Genomic DNA, 23,345 nt, shown 5'->3' on the forward strand with positions numbered 1-23,345 from the left:
TAAACCAGGTCTACACTCTAAACCAGGACTAAACCAGGACTAAACCAGGACTAAACCAGGTCTAAACCAGGACTTAAACCAGGACTCAGGACTCAAACCAGGTCTAAACCTAAACCAGGTCTAACCAGGTCTAAACCAGGACTAAAACCAGGTCTAAACCAGGTCTAAACCAGGACTAAACAGGACTAAACCAGGTCTAAACCAGGACTAAACCAGGACTAAACCAGGTCTAAACCAGGACTAAACCAGGACTAAACCAGGACTAAACCAGGTCTAAACCAGGACTAACCAGGTCTAAACCAGGTCTAAACCAGGACTAAACCAGGTCTAAACCAGGACTTAAACCAGGTCTAAACCAGGTCTAAACCAGGACTAAACCAGGACTAAACCAGGACTAAACCAGGTCTAAACCAGGACTAAACCAGGTCTAAACCAGGTCTAAACCAGGACTAAACCAGGTCTAAACCAGGACTAAACCAGGTCTAAACCAGGACTAAACCAGGTCTAAACCAGGACTAAACCAGGTCTAAACCAGGTCTACACAAGATCTCAACCAGGACTAAACCAGGTCCAAACCAGGTCTAAACCAGGACTAAACCAGGTCTAAACAAGGACTAAACCAGGACTAAACCAGGACTAAGTCAAAACTGAAGAATCAGATTTTATCTTTGTGAGTTCAGAGCGGAGAGTCGTGTTCTGCTGTTGTTTTCAGGGGCGTCGTTTGCCTCGAGGTTGCATTTTTTCGCGTAGGGGGCGTGGTTTCTCCGTAGGGGGGCGTGGTTTTGCTGCAGGGTACGTGGATTCTCCGTAGGGGGCGTGGTTTCTCCGTAGGGGGGCGTGGTTTCTCCGTAGGGGGCGTGGCTTCGCGGTACAGGTGTCATATCTCAGGTGAACAGGTCGGACAGGTGAGGATCTAACAGCGCTCGGTGAGTTCGGATTTTTATCTCAACTTTTATCAAACTGAAAATAAGAACAAATCTGTGAAAAACAATCTGAAACTTTTGGACCAGTTTGGCTTCATTTACTTCATTTCCTGTAAAAAACAAAACAAAAATAAAAACGACACGACTGGATTCAACAGTTTGTCTTCGCTGACTCAGCGAAAATAACAAAGTGTTTTTTTTAAGTTTAAGTTGAAGTTTAAGTTCAGTTTTCCAAATCTCATGTTTAACTAAGTGAATAACTCGATTTTTGTGAGATTTAAACCGTGTTCGATCGTTGGATTTGTGTTTTTTCATTCACATGTTTGAGTTTCTCTTTATTATGACTCTGTCCACATGTTCTGTTCCACCTTGTGATGTCACGAAGCTGTAGTTTTTAAGTCAAGTTTTAGCTTTAGTCAGTGTTGGGGAGTAACAGATTACAAGTACCAGAGTAATCAGAGTACAAATGATGAGTAACTGTATTCAGTTACAGTTACTGTTTCAGTGAGTGGGAATTGGATTACAGTTACTTTGTTGAAATAAATGGATTACACAGAGGACTAAACCAGGACTAAACCAGGACTAAACCAGGACTAAACCTGGACTAAACCAGGACTAAACCTGGACTAAACTACTAAACCAGGACTAAACCAGGACTAAACCAGGTCTAAACCAGGACTAAACCAGGACTAAACCAGGGACTAAACCAGGTCTAAACCAGGAAAACCAGGTCTAAACCAGGACTAAACCAGGACTAAACCAGGTCTAAACAGGCTAAACCAGACTAAACCAGGTTTTAAACCAGGTAAACCAGGATTAAACCAGGCTAAACCAGGTCTAAAACAGGTCTAAACCAGGTCTAAACCAGGTCTAAACCAGGTCTAAAACAGGTCTAAACCAGGACTAAACCAGGTCTAAACCAGGTCTAAACCAGGATTAAACCAGGTCTAAACCAGGTCTAAACCAGGACTAAACCAGGACTAAACCAGGACTAAACCAGGTCTAAACCAGGTAAACCAGGAAAACCAGGTCTAAACCAGGTCTAAACCAGGTCTAAACTAAACAGGATTTAACAGGACTAAACCAGGTCTAAACCAGGTCTAAAACAGGTCTAAACCAGGTCTAAACCAGGACTAAACCAGGTCTAAACCAGGTCTAAACCAGGTCTAAACCAGGACTAAACCAGGTCTAAACCAGGTCTAAAACAGGACTAAAACCAGGACTAAACCAGGACTAAACCAGGATTTAACAGGACTAAACCAGCACTAAACCGGCTCTAAACCAGATCTAAAACAGGTCTAAACCAGGACTAAACCAGGTCTAAAACAGGTCTAAACCAGATCTAAACCAGGACTAAACCAGGTCTAAACCAGGTCTAAACCAGGATTTAACAGGACTAAACCAGGTCTAAACCAGGTCTAAAACAGGACTAAACCAGGACTAAACCAGGTCTAAACCAGGACTAAACAGGACTAAACCAGGTCTAAACCAGGTCTAAACCAGGACTAACCAGGATTAAACCAGGTCTAAAACAGGTCTAAACAGGACTAAACCAGGATTTAACAGGACTAAACCTCCTGCGTGGACCATGTCTCCTTTTCTTCTATCAATAATATTTTTAGTTTGGTTCAGTAAAGTTTGGTCTTTTTCATTTTCTTTTATCAGACAAAACTTCTTATGTGAAGATTTCCTCGTCTTTGTTTCTCTACAGCAAATCAAGTAATCCAAAGTAATCAGATTACATTACTCACTTTAAGTAATTTAATGGATTCTGTTACAAACTACGTTTTGGGGGATGTAATCTGTAATCTGTAGGGGATTACATTTTAAAAGTAAACTTCCCGACACTGGCTTTAGTTCAGTAGAAATCGGTAACTGAAATGATCCAAATATTTCCAGAGAAGCTGTTTGGAGTTTGAAAACACAGCGGAGTTTTTTTTTTGGTTTGAGAGAAAAATTCTAAACTAAATCTGCAGGTTTTGTGAGTTAAACACGAGTGAATGAAAAAAAAACAAAAACAAAACAACAACAAACACAACTGCAGGTCTGTGTGTGACGAGGAAACCACAAGGAAACAAATCCAAGAAGAGGAACTTAAGGAGTGAATAACTGTGATCCTGGGCTCAGTGTTTCCGTCTCACGTTGACGTCGTTTGTTGTTTTTTCACAGGTTGGATCATGATTTCTCTGATGTTTGAAAATAAAGCTTCAGTTGGATTTAAAACAAGCTCGAACGTGTCATTAAAGTTAGAAAGTGCATCTATCACACGCCGCAGAGAGGAATGTGGACAGACCTGAACCCAGCGCGCGGGGAGGGCATCTGACGCGTTTGTCTTGTCTTTTCCAGGACGATGGAGGCAGACGGACCCACTGTGTCTCTCGGGTCAGTCTCTTTATGACCTACTTTTCTGTTATTTTCACAGTTGTTTTATCTGTGACCTCTGTGTGACCTCTGTGTGACCTCTGTGTGACCTCTGTGTGACCTCTGTGTGACCTCTGTGTGACCTCTGTGTGACCTCTCTCTGCAGGGACACAGACCCGTCCAAACCCGGGCCGAGGTCTCAGTCCTTAAAGTCCGACCGGTCCATGGTTCTTCCTTTAGTCTTCAAACAGAAGGACCAGACCAGAACCAGGTGAGGACTTCATCCAGACCGGACGCTGGTCCAAAAAACAAACAAACAAACAAACAAACAAACAAACAAACAAAAACAATGGTCAAAGGAGTTGGCTTGATTTAAATGAGTATTTAAGGCAGGGGGTCCAAACTTTTTTCATCAAGGGCCACATGTCCAAACACAGATGAAGCAGAGGCTGATCCAGGCCACAGACCAGAGCTCAAACTGTGCAGGTTTAACACGTTAGAATGAATAAAGATTGATGTTCATTCTAAGATTCTTAAAACCAAACACAAAATATGAAATATTGGTTTTATCAACGGAGATTAAAAAACAAAACAAAAAACTCGCAGTAAAAAGTTAATTTTTAATTGATTGAAGGTAATTCAGGCCAATTCACCTGGAAGTCTGAGGGCCAAGAAAAATGTGTCTCAGGGCCGCATTTGGCCCACGGGCCATAGTTTGGACATGTCTGATTTAAGGGAATAGGTTCTGAGTAATTTAAAAACTAAAACTAAATCAGACTATAAACTTGTTAATGGTGTAGACATTTTATTTCAACTTTCAATTTCAGTTTTATTTTTTCCATAATTTTAAATTATAATAAAGCACAGAGCAGGTGAACAACACAGAGCAGGTGAACAACACAGAGCAGGTGAACAACACAGAGCAGGTGAACAACACAGAGCAGGTGAACAACACAGAGCAGGTGAACAACACAGAGCAGGTGAACAACACAGAGCAGGTGAACAACACAGCAGGTGCAGAGGTAAATTCCTCTACAAAAACCACAAAGAAAATGAAGCTGCAGTTTGGAATCTGAAACATTTAAAGTATTTACCACATGAACTGGAGGGAGATTTATAACAATAATGACGTCTGTAAAATACAAAGAAATGTCAAAATGACAAAGATGGTCTTGATTTGGTCTCGATGGACCGTGGTCTCGGTCTTGTCTCGGTCTCGACCCTCAGAGGTCTCGGTCTTGTCCTGGTCTCGGGACCCTGTGGTCTTGGACTGGTCTTGGTCTTGATCAGTCGTGACACTAATAATCCCACATTAGACACAAACGTTTATGTAAATATGTTCATGTATCTGACATATGTGATGTTTGACAATATGTGGAAAAAAAAAAACCCAAAAAAACATGGACACCCAAAGAAGCTTGAGTCCATCACCAGTGCATGATTCATTTAATGGTTCAACATCATAATAATAAACACAAAAGGACAAAATAAACTGAAATAACATGAGCTTTAGAAGAAATCAGAGATAGTTTGATGTTGGTCTGCTTCAAAAATGTCTCAAAAGTTGAAAATCGTCTCATGCTCTAATTATCAGTTTGGTAACTGAACATAAACCAAAAATATGTTCAGATGTTTACAATAAAACAAAATCAAATCAAATGCAGGCACAAACTTTAGAAAATGTAACTTATTTGGTCTCGTAAAACTACAAACAAAATGTTCTGACCAAGGAGATCACAGAGGAGAAGAGTGTAGATTATGAAAAGAAGTGGACCCAGGACTGAGCCTTGTGGAACAACCACGAGTGAGAGAAGAAGGTGAACGTACAGAGAAATATTACTCATACAAGTCCAACTTTAGTCCTGGTTTAGTCCTGATTTAGTCCTGGTTCAGTCCTGGTTTAGTCCTGGTTCAGTCCTGGTTTAGTCCTGGTTTAGTCCTGGTTTAGTCCTGGTTTAGTCCTGGTTTAGTCCTGATTCAGTCCTGGTTTAGTCCTGGTTTAGTTTGGGTTTAAAGTTCAGTAAAATCATTGTTCATATTTAGAATGAACAAGGTTCAAACGAGGACTAAACCAGGTCCAAAGGAATGAAGGAGCTGGTGCAGAATGAGGAGGATCAGGTGTCGTGTTCCACCTGCAGGGTGAGGCTCTGCGTGCGGCTCTGTGTGTGTTTCTGCGTGCGGTTTGGCGTCAGGGGTGCATGCCTCAGGTGAACAGGTTGGACGGGGTGAGGCTCTGGCAGAGGTTGTCGAAGTTCAGAAACAAAAAAAATAAATAAATAAAAAAACCCTCCTTGAACCGTCACCTTATCGTGGTGGAGGGTTTGAGCCCGAATGATCCCAGGAGCTCTGTTGTCGGGGGCTTCATGCCCCTGGTCGGGTCACCCAAGGCAAACAGGTCCGGGGGGACGGGTCAGACGAAGAACGGTTCAGAAGCCCCTATGATGAGTTACACTCAGAGGCCAGTTACGTCGCCTGGATTGGCGTCACCGGGGCCTCACCCTGGAGCCAGGCCTGGGGTGGGTGCTCGTCAGCGAGCGCCTGGTGGCCGGGCTCAGCCCGAAGGAGCGACGTGGGGCCGTCCTCACGTGGGCCCACCACCCGTGGGAGGATCCATATGGGGCCGGTGCAGAGAGATCTGGGCAGCAGTCGACGGCGGGGGCCTCGACGACCAGATCTCCGGACATGGAGACTGTGGCTCTGGGGACATGGAATGTCACCTCGCTGGGGGGAAGGAGCCTGAGCTTGTGCGGGAGGTTGAGCGTTACCGACTAGATATAGTCGGCCTCACCTCCACGCACAGTTTGGGCTCTGGAACCCAACTCCTTGAGAGGGGCTGGACTCTCCATTTCTCTGGCGTTGGCCGCGGGGAGCGGCGGCGGCTGGTGGTGTGTGGGGGGCTGGTGTGGCTCATTGCCCCACAGCTCAGTCGCTGTGTGTTGGAGTTCACCCCGGTGAACGAGAGGGTCGCGTCCCTGCGCCTTCGGGTCGGGGACAGGTCTCTCACTGTGGTGTCGGCCTACGGGCCGAACAGCAGTGCAGAGTACTCGAGTACCCGGCCTTCTTGGAGTCCTTGGGAGGGGTACTAGACAGTGCACCGACCGGGGACTCCGTTGTTCTCCTGGGGGACTTCAACGCCCACGTGGGCAACGACAGTGACACTTGGAGAGGGGTGATTGGGAGGAACGGCCTCCCCGATCTGAACCCGAGTGGTGTTTTGTTATTGGACTTCTGTGCTAGTCACAGTTTGTCCATAACCAAACACCATGTTCGAGCACAAGGGTGTCCATAAGTGCACGTGGCACCAGGGACACCCTAGGCCGGAGGTCGATGATCGACTTTGTAGTCGTGTCATCTGATCTCCGGCCGCGTGTCTTGGACACTCGGGTGAAGAGAGGGGCTGAGCTGTCAACTGATCACCACCTGGTTGTGAGTTTGGGTTCGCTGGCGGAGGAGGAAGCCGGAAAGACCTGGCAGGCCCAAGCGTGTAGTGAGGGGTCTGTTGGGAACGTCTGGTGGAGCATCTGTCAGAGGGACCTTCAACTCGCACCTCCGGGAGGACTTCTCCGGATTCCGGGGGAGGCTGGAGATATTGGAGTCCGAGTGGGCTTCATTCTCGGCCTCTATTGTCAATGCAGCTGCTCGGAGCTGTGGGCGTAAGGTCTGTGGTGCCTGTCGCGGCGGCAATCCCCAAACCCGGTGGTGGACACCGGAAGTAAGGGATGCTGTCAAGCTGAAGAAGGAGTCCTATCGGGCCTTGCTGGCTCGGGGGACTCCTGAAGCAGCTGACGGGTACCGGCGGGCCAAGCGTGCTGCAGCCCGTGTGGTCACGGAGGCAAAAACTCGGAGCTGGGAGGAGTTCGGGAGAGGCCATGGAGAAGGACTATCGGACGGCCTCAAAGAGATTCTGGCAAACCGTCCGGCGCCTCAGGAGGGGAAAGCAGTTCTTCACCAACACTGTTTACAGTGCGGGGGGAGAGCTGCTGACCTCGACTGGGGACGTTGTCCGGCGGTGGAAGGAAAACTTTGAGGATCTCCTCAATCCCACCGTCACGTCTTCCGAGGAGGAGGCCGAGGCTGGGGACTCGGAGGCGGACTCATCCATCACCCTGGCCGAAGTCACTGAGGTGGTTGGAAAGCTCCTTGGTGGCAAGGCTCCGGGGTTGGATGAGATCCGTCCTGAGTACCTGAAGTCTCTGGATGTTGTGGGGCTGTCTTGGCTGACACGCCTCTTCAACATCGCGTGGCGGTCGGGGACAGTGCCTCTGGACTGGCAAACCGGGGTGGTGGTCCCTCTGTATAAGAAGGGGGACCGGAGGGTGTGTTCCAACTATAGGGGGATCACACTCCTCAGCCTTCCCGGTAAGGTCTATGCCAGGGACTGGAGAGGAGAATCCGGCCGATAGTCGAACCTCGGATTCAGGAGGAGCAGTGTGGTTTTCGTCCTGGCCGTGGAACACTGGACCAGCTCTACACTCTCCATCGGTGCTCGAGGTTCATGGGAGTTTGCCCAACCAGTCCACATGTGTTTTGTGGATCTGGAGAAGGCATTCGACCGTGTCCCTCGTGGTGTCCTGTGGGGGGCGCTCTGGGAGTATGGGGTCCGGTCCCTGTATGACCGGAGCAGGAGCTGTGTTCGTTGCCGGCAGTAAGTCAGACCTGTTCCCGGTGCATGTTGGACTCCGCCAGGGCTGCCCTTTGTCACCGGTTCTGTTCATTGTATTTATGGACAGAATTTCTAGGTGCAGTCAGGGGCCGGAGGGTCCGGTTTGGGGACCACAGGATTTCATCTCTGCTGTTTGCGGACGATGTTGTTCTGTTGGCTTCATCGAGCCAGGACCTGCAGCACTGGGGCGGTTTGACCCGAGTGTGAAGCGGCTGGGATGAAGATCAGCTCTTCTAAGTCTGAGGCCATGGTTCTCGACCGGAAAAAGGTGTCTTGCCCTCTCCAGGTGGGTGGAGAGTCTCTGCCTCAAGTGGAGGAGTTCAAGTATCTCGGGGTCTTGTTCACGAGTGAGGGGAGGACGGAACGTGAGATTGACAGGGGGACAGGTGCAGCTTCGGCAGTGATGCGGTCGCTGTATCGGACCGTTGTGGTGAAGAGGAGCTGAGTCGAAAGGCGAAGCTCTCGATTTACCGGTCAGTCTTCGTTCCTACTCTCACCTCTGGTCATGAGCTCTGGGTAGTGACCGAAAGGACGAGATCACAGATACAAGCGCTCGAAATGAGTTTCCTCCGCAGGGTGTCTGGGCGTCTCCCTTAGAGATAGGGTGAGGAGCTCAGTCACACGGGAGGAGCTCGGAGTAGAGCCGCTGCTCCTCCACGTCGAGAGGAGCCAGTTGAGGCTCAGGCATCTGTTCCGGATGCCTCCTGGACGTCTCCCTCGGGAGGTGTTCTGGGCATGTCCCACCGGGAGGAGGCCCCGGGGAAGACCAGGACACACTGGAGGGACTATGGACTGGCCTGGGAGCGACTCGGGGTCCCCCCGGAGGAGCTGGAGGACGTGTCTGGGGTGAAGGAAGTCTGGGAGTCCCTGCTTAGGCTGCTGCCCCCGCGACCCGGCCCCGGATAAGCGGACGAAAATGGATGGATGGAAAAATCAGTGACAAAGAATTCTGAAACTTCACTTCATTTGAAACATTTGGACCAGTTCAGGTTCATTTGCTTTTTAGGACAAGATTATCTAGATATAAAAATCTAATGTGGACCTCTGTGACCTCTGTGTGACCTCTGTGTGACCTCTGTGTGACCTCTGTGTGACCTCTGTGTGACCTCTGTGTGACCTCTGTGTGACCTCTCTCTGCAGGGACACAGACCCGTCCAAACCCGGGCCGAGGTCTCAGTCCTTAAAGTCCGACCGGTCCATGGTTCTTCCTTTAGTCTTCAAACAGAAGGACCAGACCAGAACCAGGTGAGGACTTCATCCAGACCGGACGCTGGTCCAAAAAACAAAAAACAAACAAACAAACAAACAAAAACAATGGTCAAAGGAGTTGGCTTGATTTAAATGAGTATTTAAGGCAGGGGGTCCAAACTTTTTTCATCAAGGGCCACATGTCCAAACACAGATGAAGCAGAGGCTGATCCAGGCCACAGACCAGAGCTCAAACTGTGCAGGTTTAACACGTTAGAATGAATAAAGATTGATGTTCATTCTAAGATTCTTAAAACCAAACACAAAATATGAAATATTGGTTTTATTTAAAAAAAAACTTGCAGTAAAAAGTTAATTTTTAATTGATTGAAGGTAATTCAGGCCAATTCACCTGGAAGTCTGAGGGCCAAGAAAAATGTGTCTGAGGGCCGCATTTGGCCCACGGGCCATAGTTTGGACATGTCTGATTTAAGGGAATAGGTTCTGAGTAATTTAAAAACTAAAACTAAATCAGACTATAAACTTGTTAATGGTGTAGACATTTTATTTCAACTTTCAATTTCAGTTTTATTTTTTCCATAATTTTAAATTATAATAAAACACAGAGCAGGTGAACAACACAGAGCAGGTGAACAACACAGAGCAGGTGAACAACACAGAGCAGGTGAACAACACAGAGCAGGTGAACAACACAGAGCAGGTGAACAACACAGACAGGTGAACAACACAGAGCAGGTGAACAACACAGAGCAGGTGAACAACACAGAGCAGGTGAACAACACAGAGCAGGTGAACAACACAGCAGGTGCAAAAACCACAAAGAAAATGAAGCTGCAGTTTGGAATCTGAAACATTTAAAGTATTTACCACATGAACTGGAGGGAGATTTATAACAATAATGACGTCTGTAAAATACAAAGAAATGTCAAAATGACAAAGATGGTCTTGATTTGGTCTCGATGGACCGTGGTCTCGGTCTTGTCTCGGTCTCGGTCTTGTCTCGGTCTCGACCCTCAGAGGTCTCGGTCTTGTCCGGGTCTCGGGACCCTGTGGTCTTGGACTGGTCTTGGTCTTGATCAGTCGTGACACTAATAATCCCACATTAGACACAAACGTTTATGTAAATATGTTCATGTATCTGACATATGTGATGTTTGACAATATGTGGAAAAAAAAAAAAAAAAAACATGGACACCCAAAGAAGCTTGAGTCCATCACCAGTGCATGATTCATTTAATGGTTCAAAATCATAATAATAAACACAAAAGGACAAAATAAACTGAAATAACGTGAGCTTTAGAAGAAATCAGAGATAGTTTGATGTTGGTCTGCTTCAAAAATGTCTCAAAAGTTGAAAATCATCTCATGCTCTAATTATCAGTTTGGTAACTGAACATAAACCAAAAATATGTTCAGATGTTTACAATAAAACAAAATCAAATCAAATGCAGGCACAAACTTTAGAAAATGTAACTTATTTGGTCTCGTAAAACTACAAACAAAATGTTCTGACCAAGGAGATCACAGAGGAGAAGAGTGTAGATTATGAAAAGAAGTGGACCCAGGACTGAGCCTTGTGGAACAACCACGAGTGAGAGAAGAAGGTGAACGTACAGAGAAATATTACTCATACAAGTCCAACTTTAGTCCTGGTTTAGTTCTATTTTAGTCCTGGTTCAGTCCTGGTTAAGTCCTGGTTTAGTCCTGGTTTAGTCCTGGTTTAGTCCTGGTTCAGTCCTGGTTTAGTCCTGGTTTAGTCCTGGTTTAGTCCTGGTTCAGTCCTGGTTTAGTCCTGGTTTAGTCCTGGTTCAGTCCTGGTTAAGTCCTGGTTTAGTCCTGGTTTAGTCCTGGTTTAGTCCTGGTTTCAGTCCTGGTTTAGTCCTGGTTCAGTCCTGGTTTTAGTCCTGGTTAAGTCCTGGTTTAGTCCTGGTTTAGTCCTGGTTAGTCCTGGTTTAGTCCTGGTTTAGTCCTGGTTTAGTCCTGGTTCAGTCCTGGTTTAGTCCTGGTTTAGTCCTGGTTTAGTCCTGGTTTAGTCCTGGTTTAGTCCTGGTTTAGTCCTGGTTTAGTCCTGTTCAGTCCTGGTTCAGTCCTGATTTAATCCTGGTTTAGTCCTGGTTCAGTCCTGGTTTAGTCCTGGTTTAGTCCTGGTTTAGTCCTGGTTTAGTCCTGGTTTAGTCCTGGTTCAGTCCTGGTTTAGTCCTGGTTCAGTCCTGGTTCAGTCCTGGTTTAGTCCTGGTTTAGTCCTGGTTTAGTCCAGGTTTAGTCCTGGTTTAGTCCTGGTTCAGTCCTGGTTTAGTCCTGGTTTAGTCCTGGTTCAGTCCGGGTTTAGTCCTGGTTCAGTCCTGGTTTAGTCCTGGTTCAGTCCTGGTTTAGTCCTGGTTTAGTCCTGGTTTAGTCCTGGTTCAGTCCTGGTTTAGTCCTGGTTTAGTCCTGGTTCAGTCCGGGTTTAGTCCTGGTTTAGTCCTGGTTCAGTCCTGGTTTAGTCCTGGTTCAGTTAGTCCTGTTTAGTCCTGGTTTAGTCAGTCCGGTTTAGTCCTGTTTAGTCCTGGTTTAGTCCTGGTTTAGTCCTGGTTTAGTCCTGGTTTAGTCCTGGTTCAGTCCGGTCTCTGGTGTGTGGTTTAGTCCTGGTTTAGTCCTGGTTCAGTCCTGGTCTAGTCCTTAGTCCTGGTTTAGTCCTGGTTTAGTCCTGGTTTAGTCCTGGTTTAGTCCTGGTTTAGTCCTGGTTCAGTCCGGGTTTAGTCCTGGTTTAGTCCTGGTTTAGTCCTGGTTCAGTCCTGGTTTAGTCCTGGTTTAGTCCTGGTTCAGTCCGGGTTTAGTCCTGGTTTAGTCCTGGTTTAGTCCTGGTTTAGTCCTGGTTTAGTCCTGGTTTAGTCCTGGTTTAGTCCTGGTTTAGTCCTGGTTTAGTCCTGGTTTAGTCCTGGTTTAGTCCTGGGTTTAGTCTGGTTTAGTCCTGGTTTAGTCCTGGTTCAGTCCTGGTTTAGTCCTGGTTTAGTCCTGGTTCCTGGTTTAGTCCTGGTTTAGTCCTGGTTTAGTCCTGGTTCAGTCCTGGTTTAGTCCTGGTTCAGTCCTGGTTTAGTCCTGGTTTAGTCCTGGTTCAGTCCTGGTTTAGTCCTGGTTCAGTCCTGGTTTAGTCCTGGTTTAGTCCTGGTTTAGTCCTGGTTCAGTCCTGGTTTAGTCCTGGTTTAGTTTGGGTTTAAAGTTCAGTAAAATCATTGTTCATCTTTAGAATGAACAAGGTTCAAACGAGGACTAAACCAGGTCCAAAGGAATGAAGGAGCTGGTGCAGAATGAGGAGGATCAGGTGTCGTGTTCCACCTGCAGGGTGAGGCTCTGCGTGTGGTTCTGCGTGTGTTTCTGCGTGCGGTTTGGCGTCAGGGGTGCATGCCTCAGGTGAACAGGTTGGACGGGGTGAGGCTCTGGCAGAGGTCGTCGAAGTTCAGAAACAAAAATAAAAAAATAAAATAAAATCAGTGACAAAGAATTCTGAAACTTCACCCGGATTTGAAACATTTGGACCAGTTCAGGTTCATTCGCTTTTTAGGACGAGATTATCTAGATATAAAAATCTAATGTGGACCTCTGTGACCTCTGTGTGACCTCTGTGTGACCTCTGTGTGACCTCTGTGACCTCTCTATGACCTCTCTCTGACCTCTGTGACCTCTGTGTGACCTCTGTGTGACCTCTGTGACCTCTGTGTGACCTCTCTCTGACCTCTGTGACCTCTGTGACCTCTGTGTGACCTCTCTCTGACCTCTGTGATTTCTCTGTGACCTCTGTGTGACGTCCGTGTGACCTCTGTGTGACCTCTGTGTGACCTCTGTGTGACCTCTGTGTGACCTCTGTGTGACCTCTGTGTGACCTCTCTCTGCAGGGACACAGACTCGTCCAGACCCGGGCCGAGGTCTCAGTCCCTAAAGTCCGATCGGTCCATGGTTCCTCCTTTGGTCTTCAAACGGAAGATGAAGACCAGAACCAGGTGAGTCCATCCAGACTGGACCAGGATCCTGGCTCAGACTTGGTCCTGAGGACTTTGGTAAAATCAAGTCCAGGTTTAACCAAACGTGAGGCTCGTGTTTTTCTACAGACTGACTATGAATTTGTCTCTGAAAAGTGACTGCTCCATGGACCAGAAAGCATTCTTCAGTCAAGAGCCTCCGGAGACCCACAGCAGACCAGACCCAAGTCCAGACCCAAGTCCAGAGCCCAGGTGAGTCTAGACCAGACCTGGACAAAAGTTCAGGCCGGATCTTCCTAATCCAAAAACGTTCATTTTGTCTTATTCTCCACATGAACGTCTGGAGTTGTTTTGTTAAAGACAGAGCAGTAGGAGGTGTGTTTGTGGACGTGTCGGTCCTCGTGTTGGTGGTGACGCGTCGTGTTGTTCTGTTGTTACTTCCTGTGGTCAGTCTGGACAACAGTAGAACTTCAAACACTGGATCAGGGAGGACAGTGAAATCAGGAAACGGGGCACAAACAGCTTTAACCGTGATGACGGAGCGTTCCTCCTGTCACACACCTGAGACTCCCTCCTCCAGAGACACCGGCCCACAGGAAGTTACAGGAAGTAACAACGTCTGATGTACGTCACCACCAACACCTGGGACAGTTCTGAAGATGCAGCAACAGCTGAAACATGTAACAAGTACATTTTACTGTTCTGTCTTTGAAAAAGACCCCAAGAAGTTAAGGTAGAGTCTAGATCTTCACTGAATCCTTGTCTGTGGTCCACAGGGAGGATCCAGAGGGTCCAGAGTCTCAGAGTTCAGAGTCTGAAGTGGACGAGGTGTTTCAGGTGAGTCCAGATGTTCTCCTGTAGTGTCAGTGCTGTAGCCCTGTGACCTCTGACCCCTGCTTGTGTCCCAGGTTCTGGAGGAGCAGGTCCTGAGGTTTGTCCAGCAGCAGCTGCAGAGGCTCCACAGGCTCCTGGCCTCAGATTACCCAGAATGCTCCGAGAGTGAGGAGGAGGAGAGCAGCGAGGTTCTGAACATCACCCTGGACTTTCTGAAGAAGATGGACAAAGAGCATCTGGCCCAGCGTCTGAGGAACAGTAAGTTCAACCTCCTCCTGCTCCATCAGCTCCTCTGAGCTCATCTGTGGGTCATTAGAAGGTTCCAGGTGTTAGAGCGAGTTCAGACTCACCTTCACACTCTGAGTCTGTGGGTTTTACCTTTGACACAAACTGACAGACGAAGTGAAGCCTGTTCCAACTTCATGTAGCAGATGTTTTAGAGCAGCACAAACATGAATCTGGATTTGTGACCTGAGGGACAAAGTTCTACATTCTGTTCACAGAAGTGAAGTAAAGGAGCGAGACGTCACCCTGAGTGTTCGGTTTCAGTCAAATGAAGCTCACAGTGGTGGCGCTGACAGGAGTGAATGTGGAGTCTTTATAGTAGGAATAGAAATGTGTTTACAGACAAAAGAACTAAATAGATCGGATTAGACTTCCTGTTTGTAACGTGGTGACACTTGTGTCCATTTATTTACACGTCTATTATTCTGTATGTGAAAAGTTTATGAAGAGATTTTTGATTCCAGGTCTTTAGTTTTTGTGAGGACACAGAGGACAGACTGATCTGGTCTCATCCTCGTAGTTTAACAATGAAAGTGCAAAATGGAATCAAAATAGATCATTCTAAACATATCTCAGCACGACCTTGACGGCCAAATTAGACCCTGTGGAGGACCAAGTTTGGCCCTCAGGCCCCACAGTGCACAACTGCTTTAATTTATATCTTTTATCTTTATCTCTCTGAATCAGCTCGTCTCTTTCCACTGCTCGTCCCCCACACGGCCTGAATGTGTCAGTGTTGTTTGTGTGTTTCAGGCTGTGCGACGGTGTGTAGAGACAAACTGAAGTCTGATCTGCAGCAGAGGTTCAACCGAGTGTTTGAGGGCGTGGCTAAAGCAGGAGACTCCGCCCCCCTGACCCAGATCTACACAGAGCTCTACATCACAGAGGGCGGAGCCTCAGAGGTCAACCAGGAACATGAGGTCAGACACGTGGAGGCTGCATCCAGGAGACCGGCCGCTCCAGAGACCATCACATGTGAAGAGCTCTTTAAACCCCGCCCACATTCACCACAGCCAATCAGGACGGTGCTGACGAAGGGCGTGGCCGGCGTGGGGAAAACAGTGCTGACTCAGAAGTTCAGTCTGGACTGGGCTGAAGGCCGGGCCCACCAGGACCTCCAGCTGCTGTTCCCCTTCACTTTCAGAGAGCTCAATGTGCTCAGAGACTCACAGTTCAGCCTGGTGGAGCTGCTGCACCACTTCTTCAGTCCATCCAAAGATCTCAGCAGCTTCCAACAGCTCCAGGTGCTCTTCATCTTTGACGGTCTGGACGAGTGCAGACTTCCTCTGAACTTCAAACAAGCCCGGGTCCTGAGCGACCCCACAGAGTCCGCCTCAGTTCAAGTGCTGCTGGTGAACCTCATCAGGGGGAAGCTGCTTCCCTCCGCTCTCCTCTGGATAACCACGCGCCCCGCCGCGGCCAATCAGATCCCTGCTGAGTTCATCTCCATGGTGACAGAGGTCAGAGGGTTCACCGACCCCCAGAAGGAGCAGTACTTCAGGAAGAAACTCAGAGTCCAGGCCACAGCCGTCATCTCCCACATCAAGAGCATCCGCAGCCTCCACATCATGTGCCACCTACCGATCTTCTGCTGGATCCTCTCCACAGTTCTACAGAAGCTTCTGGAACAAACAAAAGAACCAGAGCTGCCCCGGACTCTCACACAGATGTACGTCCACTTCCTGGTGGTGCAGGCCAAAGTCAAGAACATCAAGTATCACCAGGGATCAGGGGAGGACCTTCACTGGACTCCAGAGACCAGGGAGATGGTGAAGTCTCTGGGAAAAGTGGCCTTTGAGCAGCTGCAGAAAGGAAACCTGATCTTCTACGAGAGTGACCTGAGCGAGTGTGGGCTGGACGCTGCAGCGGCCTCACGGTACTCTGGAGTGTTCACACAGGTCTTTAGAGAGGAGCCAGGCCTGTACAAGGACAAGGTCTACTGCTTCATCCATCTGAGTGTGCAGGAGTTTCTGGCTGCTCTTCACGTCCATCAGACCTTCACCGAGTTTGGGGTCAATCTGCTGAAGGTCAAAACACCTTCAGTCTTCAAAACTAAATCTAAACTATCAGGTCTCCACAGCTCTGCAGTGGATGAGGCCTTACAGAGTCCAAACGGACACCTGGACCTGTTCCTGCGCTTCCTCCTGGGGCTGTCTCTGCCGACCAATCAGAAGCTGCTGCAGGGTCTGCTGACTCACACAGGAAGTGGCTCCAGGACCAATCAGAAGACAGTAAAGTACATCAAACAGAAGCTGAATGAAAAGGGTCTGTCTGCAGAGAGAAACCTGAACCTGCTCCACTGTCTGAACGAGCTCAACGACCAAAGTCTGCTGGAGGAGATACAGAAGAAGATGAGAGAAGGACATCTCTCTGATAGAGACATGTCTCCTGCTCTGTGGTCGGCCCTGTCCTTCCTCTTACTGTCCTCAGACTCAGACCTGGAGGAGTTTGACCTGAGGAAATACCAGGCCTCAGAGAACGCTCTCCTGGGTCTGCTGCCGGTGGTCAAAGCCTCCACCAAAGTCCTGTGAGTCCAGACTGTTTTTAAACTCTTGTGTGGAGGTTCTAGTCTCTAATGTCCCTCTCTGTCCTCAGTCTTTGTGGCTGTGGTCTGTCTCCTCACAGCTGTGCTCCTCTGGCCTCAGTCCTCAGCTCCTCCAGTCTCACACATCTGGATGTCAGTCTCAACGCCCTCCAGGACTCAGGAGTGAAGCTGCTGTGCTCTGGACTGGAGAGCGCCCCCTGCAGACTGGAGACGCTCAGGTGAGTCGGCTTTCACAGCGGTGGAGTGTGGGAGAATCATGCAGAGTCTGAGATGTTCCGTCTGATGTGGGCTGCACTTTGTCCTGAGCCACACTCGACTCAACAGGCGTTTTGAGGAGGTCTGAGTGTGAGGAGCTGGATTTTAAAGTTTTAAGACGACACATAGAAAAACAAAACAAAACACTGAATAAGACTTTTGACTGGTGCTGTTCAAACATACTGACACTGCGAGTCTAAAGTTTGGACACAATGTCAATATCTTTAGGGTTTTTTTCTTACTACTTTCTACATTTTACATACATACGGAAGACATTAAATATATTTTGTGGTTATTATCTGTGAAACAACACATAAACATACAAAAGGACTGTTTTTGTTGGTTGCACCGGTAAGAAACAGTCCCACTACCGACGACAAAGTTTCTGTTTCAGGGAGCCCAGAGCGGTGGGCAACAGCACTGTCACGGGTTCGTCCAAAATAAATGTAAAGAAATGATGGCTCAGTCGAAAAAAAACTTCACTTAAGTGCGTTTTTATTCACACCGCAGCCCAACGTGCAAAATTTACAGTGGAAGTGATGAAGTAGAGTCAAAAAAGCCAAAAACAGAAAGACCAGAGGATGATTTAAGGATTTAACATAAGCAAATGAACGTAATTCAACTTGGAAATAAACGTAATAAAAATGACTTAAAGGTTGTATGGAGGATTTTTTTTTGTTTCAAGTTGTCAGTGATAGATTATAGATGCAGGAGCCTTGTAATTATGATGACCAAAAAAAAAGAGAATAAAAATTCATCAACTCTGGACGTGGTGGGGCTAAACATTTGCCAATAGATAACGACACTGCCTCGTTATCTGTGAGCTGACAGGCTGTCAATCAAACTCCCTACGTTTCTAGTGTAACTGACTTGCCTGCGCCGCCGGTACGTGGTTTACGTACGACTGTCACACAGTCCACAGACGCAAGACGCACAGACGCTGTTTACTCCACCAACGCAACAGTTCTTAGCGGCTTTTTTTACCTATATCTTCCTCACAGTTTGCACAAAGTTTGTTGCGATGGCGACAAGAATCCAGGAGCAGTTCGCCGCAAAAGAAAGTCCGTTTTTGAGGTCGCTGAAAGAAGACGACAAGGGGAAAAGCAGCGAAGCCAAACTAAGGTGATTCTTGTAGATTCATTCCAGCGATGGCGCGACTGAAGCAGACGAAGGGTCTAAAGACTGAAGCACTGGTCCACAAATTACTCCTGGACAGGAAACTTCTGCTGATTATGAAAACGTACTTTATTTCCAAGAGCTAGACAAACGTTTTTCAGGACACGAAAGCGATATCCTATGTCTGAAAACGTAATTTTCAAGGCAAAGAAAGAGTCCGCTTGCTGCTGCGTGTTGTAGTTAGTTCATTCGCACTGAATCTCCGCGCAACCTTCTCTGCTCCCCTTTCCTGCTCCTGTCCCCACTGCCTGATCCACTCTTCTCCCTGCTCCTCACTTCTCGTCCGCGAACGAAATGTCCGCGCACCCGCTCCCCCCGCTCCTCACTTCTCCGCCTTGCCTAACCAACACTGTAGTTAGTTGTTTACAAGTCATGTGCAGCACCGGCTGTAAACAAACCTGTTTCTGGCGTAAGGAGGAGGCGGGAGGAGGTGTTTCTACGTAGGAGCTGTGGGGGGGGGGGTTTACGCATGCGCAACATTTGAAAAAGGACAAACAGTCGCTGGATTTCTCGTTCCTTGGAAAATCCTCTATACAACCTTTAAAGAATCCCTCACATAGTTATCCTCAATTCAATGTAATAACAACAAAAAACTAAATAAACACACAAATAGACCACAGTGTCCAAGTCCAAGATCAGGCGACCTTCCTTAACGCGCTGCTATGCACTGTTAGACCACGACCACGAACTGGCTCGGTTTGGCCCCCGAACCAGAGAAGGGCGAGGATACAGCTGCAGGTAAAGAGTGTGTGGGGCGAAGGCGTGGAGTGTGCACCTCGAACGCACCACCGGAGAAAACAGTCAGCGGTAAAACAGTCTGTGGGAGTACAGGACCACGGGACAGTTCACTCTCGAACCAGAGGAAGACGCACCGGTCGGGTGATGACGGGGCAACTACGGGCGCTCCGTCACAAACACTTAAATACTTTCTGAGGTCCAAGCCCTTCCCCAAGAACAGTTTGCATTTAGGGCTGGACACGTAACATCTTTACATTAGCGTGTACAAAGGTACCTAGAGCCTTCTTGTGAGAGAAAGGATTAAACAAATAAAAGTGTGGCTTTTAACGTTTCTTCCAGTGTATTTTGGATAACGAAAAAAAAAAACAAAACAATACCCAATACTAAAATGTACTAAAGACTCCCCCAGGGCTGCCCTTTGTCACCAGTTCTGTTCATTGTTTTTATGGTCAGAGTTTCTCGGTGCATCAGGGGCCGGAGGGGGTTTGGTTTGGGGACCACAGGATCGTCTCTGCTGTTCACAGATGATGTCGTCCTGTTGTCTTCATCAGACCAGGACCTGTAGCTCTGGGGCGGTTTGACCCGAGTGTGAAGCGTCTGGGATGAAGATCGGCTCCTCTGAATGCGAGGCCGTGGTTCTCGACCGGAAAAATGTGTCTTGTCGTCTCCGGGCGGGTGGAGAGTCTCTGCCTCAAGTGGAGGAGTTCAAGTATCTCGGGGTTTTGTTCTGGAGTGAGGGGAGGACGGAGCGTGAGATTGACAGGTGGACAGGTGCAGTGTCGGCAGTGATGCGGTCGCTGTATCGGATCGTTGTGGTGAAGAGGAGCTGAGCCCAAAGCCAAAGCTCTTGATTTACCGTCAGTCTCCGTTCCTCCCCTCACCTCTGGTCATGAGTGAAAGGACCAGATCGACGACACAAGCGGCTGACGTGAGTTTCCTCCACAGGGCGTCTCCCTTAGAGACAGAGTGAGGAGCTCAGTCACACGGGAGGAGCTCGGAGTAGAGCCGCTGCTCCTCCATGTGAAGAGGAGCGGTTGAGGGGAGGACATCTGTTCTGATCCTCCTGGACGTCTCCCTCGGGAGGTGTTCAAGTCCCATGGGGAGGAGGCCCCAGGACACGAGGGACTATGTCTCTGGGCCTGGGAACATCTCGGGGTCCCCCTGGAGGAGCTGGAGGAAGTGTCCAGGGTGAAGGAAGTCTGGGAGTCCTTGCTTAGACTGACCCAACCCCAGATAAGAGGAAGAAAACGGTTGGATGGAAATACTAAAATTTCCACCACAATAGACACTTCTGTTCACGGCCTTAATGAAAGAACTAATGCAAACAAAGTTCTTAGAAAAAAGTACCGACTTTTAGACTTTTTATTAACTGCAGAGCAGGAAGTCCCTCTGTCCTCAGACTGTTTTTAAACTCTTGTGTGGAGGTTCTAGTCTCTAATGTCCCTCTCTGTCCTCAGTCTTTGTGGCTGTGGTCTGTCTCCTCACAGCTGTGCTCCTCTGGCCTCAGTCCTCAGCTCCTCCAGTCTCACACATCTGGATCTCACCAACAACGACCTGCAGGACTCAGGAGTGGAGCGGCTGTGTTCTGGACTGAAGAGCGCCCCCTGCAGACTGGAGACGCTCAGGTGAGATGCTCCCATGATGCACTCTGCCCCTTGTGTCCACATGAGTGTAATTGTGTGTCTTTAGTCTGTCTGGATGTCTGGTGTCAGACGGGGGCGGCGCTGCTCTGGTCTCAGCTCTGAGCTACGGCGTCTTCCACCTCAGGAAGTTAGACCTGAGCTACAACCATCCAGGACCATCAGCAAAGCTCCTGACCGCGCTACGGAACCAGCGCCCCCTGCTGTCTGTCAGGTGAGACCCCCCCCGCCCCCGTCAGTCTGTCAGGTGAAGGTCCTGGTCTCTGGTCTAAACTGGACTTGTGTGTTTCAGGTTGGATCCTGCTGGACAGCGCTGGATGGTCCCAGGTCTGAGGAAGTGTGAGTCTGATTTTATTTGATTTACACATTTATAATTATAATAATTTAACTTTCATCACATTCGGATGTTTTTGTGTTTCAGACGCCTGTGACGTTTCTCTGGACCCAAACTCCGCTTACAAACGTCTCCTTCTGTCTGAGGACCATCGCACTGTGACCTGTGTGACGGAAAAGCAGAAGTATCCAGATCATGAGGACAGGTTCACAGACTGGCCCCAGGTCCTGAGCTCCTCCGGCCTGAGGGGGCGCTGTTACTGGGAGGTGGACTGGAGCGGGGCCTGGGGGGTTTCTATCGCGGTGAGTTACAAAGGGATCAAACGGAGCGGAGAGGGAGACGAGAGCGGGTTTGGAGACAACGCTCAGTCCTGGAGTCTGAAGATCGGTGATGGAGGTTACAGCGTCTGCCACAAGCGACGGGAAACACACATCCAGGACTCGCTCATCTCAGGACGAGTGGCCGTGTTCCTGGACTCTGAGGCCGGAGCTCTGACCTTCTATAAGGTTTCCTCTGATGGAGGTCTGTGCCACCTCCACACCTTCTCCTCCTCCTTCAGTAAGCCTCTGTTTCCAGGGTTTGGACTGGGGTTTGGTTCCAAAGTGACTCTGGTGAAGCTGGGAACAGGAAACTGAAATGAGACTCTCAGATCTCTTCAGATTTCTGTTTAGGATCATTTTGACCTCGACGTCTGTCACCAAACTCCTGGACTTAGTCTCTGTTTATATGACGAGTTTCTGGACAGAAGATACAAAAGTGGCGTCGCGTCTTCACTTTTTATCCACGTTTAGACAAGAGTTTTTGGGAGGAAATCTGTGTACAGACAGTGACGGAAAAGTGTGTGGAATTTGATTGGGTGGATGACATGTGACGTAAACGTGTACGTGACCTGAGCAGATCTGACCAGAGTTTTGGGTCTTGGGCAGTGGAGACGGGAAAACTACAGCAGAGCGTCTTTCACACTCTGGAGGTGGTTTCAGATTTTTGTGTTTTTAAGCCTCAAAAAAGCCGTCACCATCTAAACGAAAGGCACTTCCCATAAAATATTTTGTAATTTTTACCCACAAATGTTCTTGTGTAAACAGATCTTAAGCCAGGACTAAACCAGGACTAAACCAGGACTAAACCAGGACTAAACCAGGACTAAACCAGGACTAAACCAGGACTAAACCAGGACTAAACCAGGACTAAACCAGAACTAAACCGGAACTAAACCAGGACTAAACCAGGACTAAACCAGGTTGGCCTCAAAGATATTCTGGCAAACCATTCGTGTTCTTGGGACGGGAAAGCAGCTTCACTAACACTTTTTAGAGTGAAAACTTTACAGAGCGAGAAATCCGACCTCGACTGAGAAAGTCTGTTCCAGGGACGAGAGACGAGAATCTGACCGAGAGTCGAACCTCAGATTGAGGAGAGACAGAATGACAGAAGCTGTGTTCACTGCAATAACCTGATCTAGTGCTAGTTCAGATCTGGTTTAGTCCTGGTTCAGTCCTGGTTTAGTCCTGGTTTAGTCCTGGTTCAGTCCTGGTTTAGTCCTGGTTCAGATCTGGTTTAGTCCTGGTTCAGATCTGGTTTTGTCCTGGATTAGTCCTAGTTTAGTCCTGGTTTAGTCTTTGTTTAGTCCTGGTTTAGTCTTGGTTTAGTCCTGGTTTAGTCCTGGTTTAGTCCTGGTTTAGTCTTTGTTTAGTCCTGGTTTAGTCTTGGTTTAGTCTTGGTTTAGTCCTGGTTTAGTCTTGGTTTTAGTCCTGTTTAGTCTTTTTAGTCTTGGTTTAGTCCTGGTTTAGTCTTGGTTTAGTCCTGGTTTAGTTCCTGGTTTAGTCTTTGTTTAGTCCTAGTTTAGTCTTGGTTTAGTCCTGGTTTAGTCTGGTTTAGTCCTGGTTTAGTCCTGGTTTAGTTCTGGTTTAGGTTTAGTCCTGGTTTAGTCTGGTGGTTTAGTCCTGGTTTAGTCTGGTTTTAGTCCTGGTTTAGTCCTGGTTTAGTTTTAGTCCTGGTTTAGTCTTGGTTTAGTCCTGGTTTAGTCCTGGTTTAGTCCTGGTTTTAGTCTTGGGTTTAGTCCTGGTTTAGTTAGTCCTGTTGTTTAGTCTGGTTTAGTCTGGTTTAGTCCTGGTTTAGTCTTGGTTTAGTCCTGGTTTAGTCCTGGTTTAATCCTGGTTCTTGGTTTCCTTTGTCACTGATCTTGTTCATTTCTTTTCTGGACAGAATGTTCCGTTCTGTTTTGAGTCTGTGGACCTGGTCTGTTTTTATTTTTTATTTTCATATATATTATATATTTTTAGCTCCGGTCTGTATTTTTTTTAAACTGAACAAACTGTAAACTCTTGCTCTGCTTCTGTGACGTCGGCGCCTGAAAAAGCCCCGTGTGTTTAAATGTCCGTTTAGATCCGGGTTTGTGTTTAAGCGGTTCGTCCTCCAGCTCCCGC

The 23,345-nt window shown here is 47.9% G+C and overlaps 1 protein-coding gene across 1 annotated transcript; it reads left to right on the top strand.

Annotated features, from left to right (window-relative positions):
- Positions 1-913: 913 nt before the first annotated feature.
- On the top strand, positions 914-21,554 carry LOC110166743 (NACHT, LRR and PYD domains-containing protein 3-like). Its single transcript, XM_055149751.1, has 14 exons — positions 914-926; positions 3,270-3,305; positions 3,451-3,555; positions 9,088-9,192; positions 13,029-13,133; positions 13,269-13,364; positions 13,889-13,949; positions 14,021-14,204; positions 14,985-16,758; positions 16,827-16,994; positions 20,403-20,570; positions 20,635-20,799; positions 20,878-20,924; positions 21,007-21,554. Exons 2-14 carry the CDS (start codon positions 3,274-3,276, stop codon positions 21,552-21,554), a joined length of 3,558 nt encoding a protein of 1,185 aa, XP_055005726.1. The 5' UTR covers positions 914-926; positions 3,270-3,273.
- Positions 21,555-23,345: the final 1,791 nt, after the last annotated feature.

Source organism: Boleophthalmus pectinirostris, unplaced genomic scaffold, assembly GCF_026225935.1.
Source record: "Boleophthalmus pectinirostris isolate CB_2022bp ecotype Guang Dong unplaced genomic scaffold, ASM2622593v1 HiC_scaffold_13, whole genome shotgun sequence".
NCBI lineage: Eukaryota > Metazoa > Chordata > Actinopteri > Gobiiformes > Gobiidae > Boleophthalmus > Boleophthalmus pectinirostris.

What these genes read in the sequence shown, in the direction of transcription:
- LOC110166743 (XM_055149751.1), top strand. Translation starts at nt 3,274, where the DNA reads ATGGAGGCAGACGGACCCACTGTGTCTCTCGG. An exon ending in GGCCCAGCGTCTGAGGAACA is followed by an intron (nt 14,205 to 14,984) that starts GTAAGTTCAACC and finishes TGTGTGTTTCAG; the next exon opens with GCTGTGCGACGGTGTGTAGA. An exon ending in CGCCCCCTGCTGTCTGTCAG is followed by an intron (nt 20,800 to 20,877) that starts GTGAGACCCCCC and finishes TGTGTGTTTCAG; the next exon opens with GTTGGATCCTGCTGGACAGC.